This window comes from Arvicanthis niloticus, chromosome 7, assembly GCF_011762505.2.
Source record: "Arvicanthis niloticus isolate mArvNil1 chromosome 7, mArvNil1.pat.X, whole genome shotgun sequence".
NCBI classification, from domain to species: domain Eukaryota; kingdom Metazoa; phylum Chordata; class Mammalia; order Rodentia; family Muridae; genus Arvicanthis; species Arvicanthis niloticus.
The window spans coordinates 88,067,879-88,083,030 of NC_047664.1; the positions used below are offsets into that span (position 1 = coordinate 88,067,879).

The window sequence follows — 15,152 nt, forward strand, 5'->3', positions numbered from 1 at the left end:
CTGGACTTGTTCTAGGAGCCTGCTCGATCCATGCCATGGTCTAGGCCTGCATCCACCCATTTCAGACCAGCACCTCTAATGCAGTCATTACCAGGGTTGACGCTCTGGATTCTGGGATGCTGTCTCTGCCACTCCATCCCCCCTGCTCTGCCACGATCTCTCCTCACCTCAGAGCACTGATTACTACTTCCATTCCTCTCTTCAAGGGCTTGCCAAAGCTTGGAGACATTCCCATCTCCTTTCTGGCAGTGTCTCTTAAATCCTTCACCCACGACACACTGCATCTTGTTATCCAGTCCACGCTCACCTCAAATCCAAACATCCCCATGTTGTCATAACCACTGCTTAAAGGCATCTCCATATCTTCAATTTTATTTATCCTAAATCCCACGTTAAATCCTGCATGCTGTACTTTCCATGTCAATGACTTCGTGCAGGCAATTTGCATCCACAGGCTGCCCCCGACCCCAGAGTCCTACCCACAGGCCAGTGCCAACCAGCCCACAGGAAGTTGAGTATTGTTGCAAGATGGGGAAAAAAATCATCCTATCATTGGGGCTGCTCATTCTCCTTGATGTACGTTGGTGTATCAACTAGCAGTTGGCATTAAACATAGATTCAGAGCGTGCATAACCTCACTATTCCTATATCACGGTTCCCATTTCTATGATTTTCTTATCTTCCAGAATATCTCCTAGGACCACCATACCAACCATATTAAATACTTCTTTATGATCTGAATTTGCTGCAGATCCCAGACTTCCAATCCTCCATTCTTTTGCATTTCTTTCTTGGTACTTTCACTGCCAGAGTATTCTTCGACTCTCATTGATCTTCCATTCCGGCAATATGTACTCACCACTTCAGCAACTTTGTTGACACCTTCTTCCATCTTGAATTCCAGAATATACTTTGAATTTCTTTCAGCATCTACTAGAGAGGACCACATAGGCTACCTCTCCGAGTTCCTTAAGCAGTATTTAGAAAGTCAGAGCCATCTTACATCATGAGATGTTTGTAATGAAGGCTCCAGATATTCTTCTTCAGTGATTTATTTTTATTTTATATATAGGTGTTTTGCTTGGATGAATGTATCTGTACCACATGTGCTTGGTGTCTGTGGAGGCCAGAAGAGTGTATGGGATCTCTTGGAACTGGAGTTACAGACTGTTCTTAGCTCTGGTGTGGGAGAAGGGAACCAAACCCAAGTCCTCTGTATGAGCAGTGCTTTTAGCTGTTGAGTTATTTCTTCACTGGGGACCTGAATATTTTCATCACTTTGGCATGTGGCTGAAAACAGCTGCTTTTTCTTTGTATGTTTTTCTCTTTTCTTTTCTCATTCTGAGTAGGTTGCAGTCTACTCTTTAAGCCAGAGCTTGGGTACCACCCAGCATGCTCTGTGCCTTCAATTTGGGTTTTCCTAGCCATTATCTATCTCTACCACCCATAGAGACCCTTGCGGCCATGTTTTCTATGTCTAGGTTTTGTCTTCTGTAACGATTTCACACTGAGACGTGGAATTATGACATGATGCTTATTCTTTGATTATGCATGGGTGCTCCCAAGGCAAGGCTGACAGTCTGAGTCATCTTAGGGAGCCAGAAAACATTTACTGTTGAGTAGCCAAAAATATCTGTGACTGTCATTACTTGTGAGATGCCTCCTGGGAAAGAAAGGACAATTGAGGTCTTTTCATGGGTCCAGACTCTCCTGCAATCTAATCATTTATCATCCTTAGACACATACACAGGGCATACACAACTAAGAGCATCTATGCCTGATCAAGAGAATACGCCCATTATTGCTCTGAATGCCAGGTATGCTACCTCATACAAAATTTTGCAGTTAGGATGACCTTCAAGGGTGGCTAGAGCCTCAAATACCATAATAGGGTTTGAGTTACTAGAAGGAAATGCTTTGATTTTTTTTTTATGGATCACTCTTCATGAAAGCCAGAATGCCAACAAGTTATCAGTTGTCACCTTCTGGAGGCAGACTCCTCTGTGAGTAGCAAGCATTTACTGGAAGCAGGAAGAGAGGAAACGTTAAGGACTATGGGGCTGTGTCATTCACAGTAAAAAGTGCTGACGATCTGCTGAAGGCTGCCAGCAACACCCCTCTCTGGAGCGACAAACGTATTGACTAGCCCTTTGGAAGGCAGTGACCTCCCCAGCCGGAGAGTCTGGCTAATCCCTCAATGTCTCTGAGGGCAGGCCCCACAGGATCCTGTTGCCAGGAATCAAAGATAGCCGTTACCTTGACAGCAGCAGTGCAGCCTGCATGCGTCTTTCCTGGTCCCCATGTGGTCCTTCACCAGTGAGGCTTACATGTTTATACGTGTGCATGACTCAGTAAGACAACCCATGCATTCCCTATGCCTTTGTCAGGAGGCAGTGCTGAGACAGAAGGTCAGCTTGTTCTCTTCCTTGGCTGCTCTTCTAGAGGTCAGCTGATGGGAGTTCTTCAGCCAGAGGGGGCGTTCTCAGGGAAGACAGCATGATTCCTGATATGGACAAGACACTAGGTAAGTGAGGTGCACCTGTGGCTTCCAGGACCTGGTTACTGAGTGCTTCCTGATGTAGGGCTATGTAAGAGGGTATTTTCAGTATCCTCAGATCCGGACAGGTGTTGCCAGACAATTCCCAGCAGTACCTCAAAAGGATGGTCCCCCTCAGGCTACCATTCTCATTTGATTATTTTGTCTTTGCATATTCAAATGAGTTGGGAATTGCTTGCACTAATGGATATAGGTGATCAGTGGGACCAGTTGGAGAATTAAAGCCAAATCTGGGGTCAAACGGTGATGTCATTGCCCAGCTCCTCCTGGTCTCACCTGAGTTTATAAGCTTAGTAGTTCCTTCTTTGAGCAGTCTGCACCCTCCTTTTATACTTTTTATCTGCAGAATAAAATTCTGGTTACATCACAAAGTTCCTCTTAAAACTCCAGGCTGGAGTATGTCACACTTTTCATTGGTTATAATTAAAGAGTTTGTCATCACAGAGTATTCATAAGTGATCATGAATCCACTTGCAGCTTCTTGAAACACCTTCTCTGTTCCTTTCTTAACTAAAAGCCCTCTAGGATTCTATATCTTAGATGGATGTAGATATGTTGAGAAAATAATATAATCCAAATGTGTGTTTATTCTATTATGTGTTCTTTAACTTTGAAGTTTGAAGTCTTTCCCCAATACCCTTGTTCACAGGACCAAACTGCCATGATTTGAGTATCTCATCCTCCCCAACCCTGAGAGCACAAACACGCTAGCATCTCCCTAGCTCTGCTGTTAAGAGAACAAATTGCTTTTGTTCATCTGTGCAGGGCCTATGAGACAGCTCACCGCTTGTCCTTCCCAAGCCCAGTGGCCACAGCTGCCAACTCTGCAGTTGCAGATTTCTGAGGAAAGCTGCTGCTGCTGCATGGGTGCTGGATTTTCCCCACCACCTCCTCAGCTGCCCTGCTTCGGCTCCTGTTCCAGGCACCCCAGTCTGCCATGCTTCCTTTTTTTTAAATTTTTTTTTACTGGATATTTTATTTAGTTACTGTACAGATGTCATCCTCTTCCCCATTTCCCCTCCCTAGAACCCCCATCCTACACCCCATCTTCCTTTATGCTTTTATACCATTTTGATTACATGCATGTATTGAGGTCAGTTCTAGGTTGAGGGTCAAGCAATACAATAGATGCAAATAGTCAAGGAACAAGCAAGACAGTAAACACAAATAGTCAAAGAAAAAGCAAGGCATTAAACCCAGTTACGTGAACACTCCCGTGATCACTATTTCTAAGGGCTTATCAGGATGACCAAAGTATCTGAGCCTACTTCCCTGTTCTAGCCTAAGGTCATTTTCATGTCTGAAGCCTATTACCTTGTTCTAGCCTAAAATTTATATTCCTGCCTGAAATGACTTCTTTGTTCTAGCCTAATATTTAGATTCCTGCTTGAGAGATTACTTCTTTGTTGTAGCCTATGATTTAAATTCCTACCCGAAATTACTTCTTTGTTCTAGTCTAATGTCAGATTCCTGCTTGAAGCCTACTTCCTTGTCCTTGGCCAATGTCATATTCCTGCCAGGCAGCCCATTTTCTTGTCCTTGGCCCATGTCAGCTTCTTGCCAAGCAGCCCAAAAGGCTCTCCACCTCTCCCCCTTTTTTATTTCATTAACAAGATTGAGCCTGTCAAGAATGCCTTTTTTACCCATCATGGAATATGCATTATCAAAAACAATCCATTTCTGTCTTAGGTTGGTAAGGCTTTGTGTAGAATCTTACCCGTCCTTGGCTTGCCAGCCTGTTAATTTAATACCTTTGTCTGGGGGTCCTGCCATGCTTTTTTGTTCTAGCTTCTGATGACAAAGAGGGTCTGAGAACAGGATTTGTTAGCCTTAAAGCACATAATGAGGCTGCTGCTTCTGAGTAAAGTTTGTTGCTCTTGGCTTTTAGCTGTGGCTTGAATTAGTGGCTGGACCTGATCCTGTCAGAATCCGGATCTTGCAATCCCTTAAGTCTAGAAAACTCAGATTCACTCATTTGGAATCCCTACTAACATATGGGCCAGTTTTGCATTTGAAAACAACAGTGTTTCTGTAGTTTGAAGTAGTTGAGTAGTTTGAAGGCCTCTGTACTAAATGTTCTAAGTTGTGAGACATCTGTAGTTTATATACACTTGAGCTCAAACATACTATCAGGATGCCCAGCTACAAACTTTACTGCCTTTCTAACTCTTAGATCCTTTTTCCAAACTTACTATATTGGGTTCCTTGCTCCCTTGGATAAATGTTGTTGTTTCTCTTTATGTGTTGCTTATTTGGCATTTCTCCAGTTAATCAGATAAAACCACATATATGTGAGATCTAATTGAGGGTAGATTTAATGATTTTCTCAGGATGATCTGTTCAAGGAATTTCAATCTATTCTAATAGATTATATTCGGTAGCTGGGATGCAGGGACATATGTCCTCTTATTCTCTTAACTTGGGTCTATTTATCATTCAGTTCCAACTTAGCCAAGGTGCTTGACACTCACAGCTGGTTGTCACAGTTCAAACTTCAAACACTTTATTTGTAAATGGCTCCCTTCACCGTCTGCTTTGTCTCATCATTCCTTTGATATCTCATTCTTCCTAACTACACTGCTGACAACAGCCACCAAACTGCACCAACCTCACAATGGCAGTGGTCAGTGGTGAGTCTTCTGCCAGCCTTTTCTGTGTGTGTGTGTGCGCACACATGCATGAATGTATGTATCATTTATCTCCACTAAACATCAGAAAACTGTGTTGAAAGAAAACCACTTTAACCATTCAAGAAATGCCAGTGACTAATGCCACATAAGTACTACCTATAATAAACAAAGGGAAACTTTTTTGATGTCTTTCCTTAGTGTTTTTATTTTTTTTTAAGATTGATTGATTTTATTTTAGGTGTTGAATGTTTTGCCTGAGTTATGTGTACACTCAGCATGTGTGCTTGGTGCCCATGAAGGTCAGAAGAGGGGGTTGAATCTCCTGGAACTGGAGTTATAGATGGCCATGAGCAACTGCGTGGGTGCTGAGAACTGAACCCAGGTTTTCTGCAAGAGCAGCTAGTGCTTTTAACCACTGCACTGTCTCTCCAGGCCATTTCAAATAGGTTAAAATTAATATATTACCACATAGTCAATGCCCTTGTCTACTATTAGAGCCATAACTCTTTTTTGGGGGTGCATCGAACTTTATTGATGACATTCAAGAGAGCAGGGAGGGCTCCCTAGGCCCCTCCTGTTATTATGGGGTCTGGGAAGGAAATTGTGAGGAAGATGCTCAGTGTTGGGTGCAGGGACTCCTCAGCAACCGAGGGCCTCTCTCTCGCTCTTAGTGTCCTTGGAGTCCTTACTCCTTGGAGGCCATGGAAGCCATGAGGTCCACCCCCTTGTTGCTGTAGCCGTATTTATTGTCATACCAGGAAATGAGCTTCACAAAGTTTTCATTGAGAGCAATGCCAGCCCCAGCATCAAAGATGGAAGATTGAGAGGTACTGTTGAAGTTGCAGGTGACAACCTGGTCTTCAGTGTAGCCCAGGATGCCTTTTAGTGGGCCCTCAGATGCCTGCTTCACCATCTTCTTGATGTCATCATATTTGGTAGATTTCTCCAGGCAGCATGTCAGATCCACAATGGATATATTGAGGGTAGGAACATGGAAGGCCATGCCAGTGAGCTTCCCGTTCAGCTCTGGGATGACTTTGCCCACAGCCTTGGCAGCACCACTAGATGCAGGAATGATGTTCTGGGCAGGCCCATGGCTATCATGGCACAGCTTTCCAGAGGGGCCATCCACAGTCTTCTGAGTGGCAGTGATGGCATGGACCATGGTCATGAGTCCTTCCACAGTGCCAAAGTTGTCATGGATGACCTTGGCTGGGGGTGGGGCGTGGGGGTTAAGCAGTTGGTGGTGCAGGATGCATTGCTGACAATCTTGAGTGAATTGTCATATTTCTCATGGTTCACACTCATCACAAACATGGGAGCATTGGCAGAAGGGGTGGAGATGATGACCCTTTTGGCCCCACCCTTCAAGTGGGCCCCAGCCTTTTCCTTGGTGGTGAAGATGCCAGTAGACTCCATGACATACTCAGCATCAGCATTATCCCATCTGATGTTAGTGGGATCTCGCTCCTGGAAGATGGTGATGGGCTTCCCGTTGATGACAAGCTTCTTATTCTCAGCCTTGACTGTGCCGTTGAAGCTGCCATGGGTGGAGTCATACTGGAACATGTAGACCATGTAGTTGAAGTCAATGAAGTGGTCGTTGTTAGCAACAATCTCCACTTGGCCAGATGCAGAGCAGAAGGCAGCCCTGGTAACCAGGCATCCAATATGAGCAAATCCTTTCACACCGACCTTCACCATTTTGTTTACAGGATGAGGCTGGTCTTGCATGGGAAGATGCAGCTGTCTCTGGAACAGGGAGGAGCAGAGATGAACCATAGCTCTTCAATTACCCTATAAATAATGACTTAATATAGACTTAACATAGACTTTCCCCTACCAATCAGTACTTTAATATGGTTTATGTGAGTGGGTATATCAATATTATTATCTCCATTATTCTATGTATTTAAATCTTACAAGCATGGTATCTTTTGCTATATAACACATTCCAATGTTATTTTTCCATTCACACTTAAGTTTTTTAATGTTTATATAGTAAGTGTAATTCATTCATGTATAACTACTATAACAACTGTATTTGACATGGGGCATGGCTCAGTGGATACAGCACTTGCTGTTCAAACATGAGAACTTGATTTTGGGCCCCTGGAACCTCATGGAAAGTCAGATACAGTACCAGCATCTATAGCCCCAGTGTTCCTACAGCAAGATGGGAGGTAGAGTCAGGAGAGGCTCCAAAGCTCCCAGCTCAGCCAGCCTCGCAATGTACACCAGCAAAGACCCAGTCTCAAGCAAGGATAAAAAACAAAGCACACGGAGTTGTCTCATGATCTCTACATGTGCTCTGTGGCACACGTGTACTGTGGCGTGCTCTTCTGCTCATACACACACACCTCACATACCAGAGATTTAAGAAAAGACTATACCTCAATAAATATATCCATTTTCAATGATATGCCAAATAGATACTTTAAGTTCTCTTTAAACCTTTGCTCTATTATCTCTTAAAGATTTTATTATTAATAACTGATCCTGATTACCCCGGGGTTCCAGTCTTTGGCTCGGGTGTTGAAGGGAAAGAATTAATACTTGAATTAAAAGCCACAGCAGTTGAGGAGACAGAGGTCACAGCTATGGGCTCTGAAATAAATGACTGAAGATAAGATCTTAAAAACTGGATTGAGAAAGATGTAGCATTTAGGGACAGCAAGGGTATGAGGCAGTAAGAACTTGAACCTACTGCTTTTTACCAGCTATAGAAATTTCTCTCTAAGCCTTAAAATAACCCTGAGTTCCTGGGGATGGGGGAATGATCAAAATATACAGTATAAACATTTTTAAATAAAAACTCTGAGTATCAAGTTTTTTTTCAGATAGTTTATAGTCATTCTGAGTGCTAAGTGAAATAATTGTGGAAGCCTTATCTTGCAATGCCAGACGTATGGAAAGCATCTTTGTTATGACAAATAGTTATTAGCTTAGTGGAAGGCACATTCCTGCACATGGAAGTACCTCTGTCTCCAGTGACCTTCCACTCCTGTGTGTGTTGCAGAAGACAAGGGAGGGGACTTCTGGAAAATATCGAATTCCTGTTCACAGTCCACTTGGACTTTTTGAAGTGCTGAGACATCTGTATTAATTCAAGGGAATTCTACATTCTGCATTATTTAGCATCTTCTAAAAATATCATTAATAATAAGCTATAAAAAATTACCCTGAAATATAGACTGTAAGAACGACTTAAATAATTTCCCTGATATTCAATACAATTTAAATCAGTCTATTCATATGACTGTATTAATGGATGTGAGGCCTTCATGGGTATTTATTTAAAGTATCCTCAAATACTTAGTTGGGCATGGTGGTGAGTTTCTTTAATCCCACCACTTAAGAGGCAGAGGCAATAGGATCTCTGTGAGTTCAAGGCCTTTGGCAAACCCTAAGTCAGTCAAAGCTGCATAGAGATACCCTATCTCAAAAATATAGACAGACAGACAAATAAAAAGTTCCCCCAGATGAAAGACTCTTTAGCAAATAGAAATTTATGTGCACAGATAAAGTGAGCAGAGGGGTCAGTTGGGTTAGGAGGGCTTTGTAGCTTGAGGGATTTAGTGACTTCATTTTTATTCTTGTATAAACTGTTTCATGCTTTATTTGAGAGTATTAGACAGTCATAGATGCTACTGAAAGAGACGATGTTTGTAAACTGCTAGGGATGTGTATAGAGCAATAGGACTTACAGTGGAATCTCCTCAGAGTGGCTTTACCCCCCCCCCACCCCCCCAAGCTTGAGAAAAATAGCAAGAGGTGGAGATAATTCACTTTGAATGACTCTGCTAAGACAAAATAGTTTCTGGGATAATCGGAGCCAGAGATACAGGAAGAAGCGAGGATGCCGAAAATGAGGGAATCCACACAACAGACTGACTGTTCCCATGGTGGAAAGATTCTCAAAGCTTCTGAAAGCAGTAATCCTACGAATGAACTGAGGGGGCTGTCTGGGGAAAATCCAAATTCTCTGTAGCCAGCAGAGAGGCTGCGGCCAGCTCATACTGCTGTTCTCTGAGTATTCTGGATTTTCATAGGAACACACGGCATATCTCTTCTAATAATACTATCTTTTGTTTATTCCTATATTTATATACAATATGTAGACTTGCTTCTCCTAAATATAATAATATCTGTAATAAAACTAGGCAACACAAACTTTCTTTTCTTTTTTTTAAACTGTGCTTGCATAACAGCTATCGTGTCTTTGAGGACCACTAGTGGCCTGTATATGGAACAACCCAGCCCGGCAAGAGAAACTTTTATTAAGGGATACAGGATACTATAAGCATTAACTGGAGTTCTGGCAAAGATATTCCAGATACAATTTCTAACCAAAGCCTTATTTTAAGTACCAATTGTTTTTACAGAGTTAAAATCCTCATGGTTGATGGATTTCAGCCAATTTGTATTTTTATATTTCAGTAATATATATACATATACATGTGTATATATACACACACACACACATATCTGTGTATATGTATATCTTCTTATAGTAAAACTTTCATTTTGACAAATGTGAAAAATGGTTATTTGTATTTATACAGTTAAAATCCCAATACTAGATTAGTAGAGACATTTATAAACTTTTTTCTTTTGAGACAGAATCTTTCAAAGACCAAGGCTAGCCTGTAGCCAAGCCTAGCTTTGAACTCCCAATCCTCCTATCTCTGCCTTCTAAGTTTGAGGACTGCAAGAATGTGATAGACTTTCACAAGGAGAGCTTTACAAGACAAATTTCCCATCCTTTTTTTTTAAAGCAAGAAATCTTTTATTCTGAAAGTCAACAAATTTTTCTTCGTGCAGAATCTAAATTTTAGTTTATATATGTGTACACACACAAACATATATACATACATGCATATAAAAGTAGAAAAGAGAGGAAGGTACACTCGTACAGGAAGGAGAAGGAGAGCAAGGGGAGATAACAGACCATTTGCAATCAGATGAAGGAGACGGAGATGTATAAAAAGGGGTTTGGGGATGCGGGTATGTGGGGGGAGTAAGTTAATAACAAAGTATAATGATCGCCATATGTGCAAATGTCACAATTAAACCCAGTACTTTGTATGCTAAGTAAAAAATTAAAATGATAACAAAAAATACTTTAATTGATTAAAAGTACTGTGACAGGGTCTCACTATGTAGACAGACAGGGTCTATCCTGGACTCAAATATGTAGACCAGGTTGGCTTCAAACTCACAGAGATCCTTGTGCCTCTGCCGAGTGCTGGGGTTTAAGGTATGTGCCACTACGTCAAGCTGAAATCCTTGATTTTTAGATCTCTTTCTAGTTAATGGGAATGTGTACATCAGCAACAAAAGCAGTGGAAGAATCTAAGCCTAAAGTCTGGGAGCGGCAGGAGGGGGGAAGAGTGGATTTAAGAGTCACCGGTATCAATTTACCACTGAATGACCCTTATGTTGTTTGAAGTATATCACACAATTATCTTTCTTTTCACAGACACCCAGTTGTTTTGTGACCTCCGCTGGCTCCAAACCTGAGCACAGATGCTTGACCTATTGTGAGTAAGACAGTCATCTGCAATGCAACCCCCTTTGTCTTTACCTAAAGGTTTAAACCTTAAGCAGGTAGGAACAGATGCAGCTTTTGTTTTCCAAGGCGAGTGTTCTACCCTGGTTCAGAACTCGCCAGCCCTGTCAGTGTGAGCTTGCTCATTTAAATTCCCTGAGTTGCTCTGTGATGGTGCTGGGTACTCGGTAAGTCATGCAGGGTTTCTGACGACGATTATGGACAGACGTGTTTGTGTCTTTTGAGGTTCGGTGTAAAAAAAAAAAAAATCCTTGTTCCATTCATTATGAGCAGAGACACCTATTTGGTCTTATAGTGGTTTGTCCCCTGTGCATCTTATCGAAATTTAGTCCAAATATGATAGTTTTTATCTTTAAATAGAAACGAATTGGAGAGGAGTAATGAGACACCATTTGGGATTGTTGGCAATTTTAAATGTTCAAAACCAAAATCACACAAGCAAGGGAACAGCGAGCCCCGTCCTGCTGACTAGATGATCTAGCCAGCAGTTGGTGCTGGCACCAAATTATTAGCCAGACTGGTCCAAAAAAAAAAAAAAAAAAAAAACAAAAAAACAAAAAAAAAAAAAAAAAAAAAACACAGGGGCTGGTAACTCTGTGGAAAAAAAAGATTTAAAATGTATCTCTCTTTGTATTTTTTTAGAACACAAATTTTTCTAGTAGATTTTTGGTTGTAAGAAAAAAAAATCCAGAGATATGACAAGGAAAGATGAGAGTGGAGCAAAGAATCATGAGATGTGGTGGGAATTCTTCCCTTCACCATTTGCAGGGAGTTGAGGTATCAAATCCTGTATTAACAGGATTTCTCACGTGGCTCACATCTACGCACGCCGCTTCACATATTTAAGGTTAGAGGAAAAGACTCTAGGAAGAGCAGGTTGGAAAAGTATATGTGCTAGTTGTAAGATCGTGTGTGGTGTGGGGTTAGCATGCCCAGATTCTTTCCCAGACATTAAGCAGCACTCGCATCTATTTTGGGCATCACATTATAAACATGGCACATGGTTATTACGATGCAGAAAGGGATTTTCATGGAGGTTCATATTCAGTTCTTCAATGCTATGGTATCTGAGGCTGTTTTATAGTTTTGTAGATGATGTTAATCTCCTAGCCTGCCTCTTAACTTTCTGGGTGTTCTTAGTGTATGTAAAGATTTGTGGTTAGAGGATACACTGGAATATTGCAGATTCCTCCATGCTAGTGGGTTATTAACCATACACGGTGTGGTTAACAGCATCCTTGAGTCTTGTTTTATTTTTTATCTTATTTGCATAGTAAATTTACATCATCTGTTATTCTATTAGTGATGACGAGAAGCTGACTGCTCTGTGCTAATGCTGGTGTACAGTTGTTGTAGGAGTCCTCATTTTCTCAAGTCAGGTCATCCCTGCCCCCCAGAAGTCTTCAGTGAAGTTCCTCGGCATTAATTAGCATTATTCTGTTGACCCTTGTTTTGTATATATAGCCACAAATGTCATCAGGATGAAAGTTACGTAGTGATTATTGTTTAACAGGGATTTAGGCGGTTTCCTCCTCAACTGTTGTCTAGTATGATCCCATGTGCTGTTTTGAACTTATTGTAAGAGCACAGTCATTTCAGAATGCTGTGCACTTCTGTTGAAAAGGGCTTCCCAAATCTTTATGGTGTACTTTTGGAATTTGGAAGACTCAAACCATTTCTACACGGGGTTGCAGAGCCATTTGGTACTTACTCTTTGATGAGATACAGGAGCCAGCAAACAGCAGGTACAAGCTCACATCCTGGAAAAGATCAATGGTAGAGTGCTTGATCACAGAAGAGCAGAAATGAGCTTCAGGGGGGAAGATGCTGACGGCCAGATGGCTCTGCGGGGTCTGCCAAGATGCCCAGAGGCCCTGGGATAGCCAAGCCAACAAACGGACTGTTCTCTGCCGGTTACACAAGCAGCACAGGGCTATTTTGCAAAAGAGATGACTCCAGGATTAAGAAAAGGTGGGACTTGCAAATTTGCTGCTTCCTAGTCATGGCTGGACATGAGAAACCTGTGTCTGCTGCCTTTTGTTTATTGGCTCAATTGTCCATTGACTGTGTAGACTTTGGATGGTGTTTGAAGTTCACTGACGGCCCTTCTTTATTCAATTACTTAGTAGGGTCTGGGGAGTCCTAGGCACCACATTATGGCTGAATATATAACAGAGAATAAAACAAAGCTATCTCTCGTCCTCATCTAGTATGGGAGATAAAATAAAAACCAGCGTGAGTAGCTATAATAATTCATACAAAAGCTTTAGAAGAAAAGATGACATCGAATTTTACAGTTGCCAGGGAAGCTTAATACAATCAAGAAGCCAGAGAAGGGCTCTGTGGTCTATGCTCATGTATACCGAGTGTGTATAAATACAGAGTAGAAAGTTGAGGTGACTTAAGGAAATAGTCCATGTAACAGAATGGCTTTCTTGAGACTGTAAAATTGAGACTTTCTGGCATATTTGAGTGACTGGAGGGGAAAGTAGAAGATGAGAAGGTCTTGGAAGATTCTTGTAGCTTTTTCTTCCTGTATCATAGGCTACAAGACAGGCATTAGGAAGGCAAGGTGATGGCTTTTTATGAATTCATGTATTTAAATTTTGGCACAGTAAAGTACTTCACTGGAATTAAAGAACAGTTTTCTGAAAATGTGTTGCTGGAATAGGCAAGTGACCTGTAGGAACAGAGGACCGGGTTAGATTAGGGGACTGTTGTGCCTTTACTGACCGGTGGGTGAGGTGAGGAGGAAGCAGTTTGCAGGAGAAGCAACCAAGAGGGTGTGGATGAAATGTGGGCACAGAGAAGACCAGAGACAGAACCCTGGAAAATGCTGGCCTTGCCCTCACAAAGAGCAGAAGAGACACAAAGATGGCTGAGGACAGTCCACAAAGAGAAGACAAGTGGCTGGTATGCTAGTGACGAAAGAAAGTCAGCAACAACAGCATCAACACCAACAACATCACCACCACCAACATCATCAACACCAGCAACACCAAACACCAACAAATCCATGATGAACAAAACATCAACATTTTAAAGAAACTTAGGATCAGAATTTCCTCCTTCCTTCCTTTCTTCCTTCTTTTCTGTTATTTTGAGACAGGGTTTCTCTGTGTAGCTTTGTCCCTTCCAGAACTCGCTCTGTAGACCAGGCTGGCCTGGAACTCAGAGATCCACCTGCCTCTGCCTCCCGGGTGCTGGGATCAAAGGTGTGCGCCACCACCGCCCGGTGAGTCTACTGGTTTTAGGGACGGACTTTTGTCATTGAGGCTTTTAGTAAATCAGAACAGAAAAAACTTAGAGTCTCTGCAAACATACTCACCACCGCATGCTGTCCTTTTTTTATTAGACAATGAATAAATCGAATATATGTTTCTTTTATTTCACATTTTTATTCTAAAAACCATACATACCATGAAATTTGACATCTTAACCATTTTAAGTGCATAATATGATGTTGTTAAATAAATTTATATTGTTGTGCAGTGATCACTGTCTTAGAATTCTCTTGACCATCAAAAACCAGACTCTATATCCATTAAAATCTTTCACAGACTTCAGATCAGTGTTGTCTGACATTAATATAGCCATTCATTTTAGAGACTATTTGTGTGTGTGTGCTCACATATGCACATGTGTGCACATGTACATGTGTGCTTGTGAGTGTGCACTACATGCAGGAGTTGGTTCTCAGTCCAGTATGTGGAGCCTCAAGATAGACTTCAGGTTGCTAGTCTTCAGCCTGCGTCTTCTTTCTGATGTCTTCTCTTTATTTTCTTTTTGGTTACTATTTGCATGCAATAGGTATGTTGGGATCTTTGTATATACGCAGAGTTTCTTATAGACAGCATGCAAACAAAAGGTTTTTCTGCCAAACTCTGTCTTTGGACTGGATTTAATTTAACTTAATCCGCATGTACATAAAGGAATCAGTTATCATTTTGCTATTGTCTTCTATATACGCTGTAGGGTTTTCCTGGGTTTCTGCCTCCTTTTGATGTTTAGGTTATTTGCATAGTTAAACATTTTAAAGCTACAATACTGATTTGAATTTATACCACCATAAATCAATAGCTTACAAACCTGCTCCTTACTGTTTTTCTCTATTCTTTATATTTGTTGATGTCACAAACATTATACTTTTATGAACTGTGGCTATATAACCACAAACAATTGCTATTTTTTTAAAAAAAGAATTAGCTTATTATATAGAACAGAAGATATATTGTAACTCAAGTTAAAATGATACTAGCTTTTATAGTTGCCATGAACTATCTTTATTAAGGTCATTATCTCTTTGTGTGGGTTAGAGTTATTTCCTAATGCCCTTTTATTTCAACCTGACATGCTTCTTAACATTATTTTGCAGGGCTGTTCTTGGGGGTGA

The 15,152-nt window shown here is 41.3% G+C and overlaps 1 protein-coding gene across 1 annotated transcript in view; it reads left to right on the forward strand.

Moving 5' to 3' along the window:
* The first annotated feature begins 2,334 nt into the window (after positions 1-2,334).
* The window catches only part of Slc4a4 (solute carrier family 4 member 4), a 385,548-nt gene continuing 372,730 nt past the window's right edge, over positions 2,335-15,152 (forward strand). Inside the window, 2 exon segments of the mRNA XM_076938759.1 lie at positions 2,335-2,524; positions 10,670-10,730. Coding sequence (XP_076794874.1) covers positions 10,717-10,730 — 14 coding nt within the window. The 5' untranslated portion in view covers positions 2,335-2,524; positions 10,670-10,716.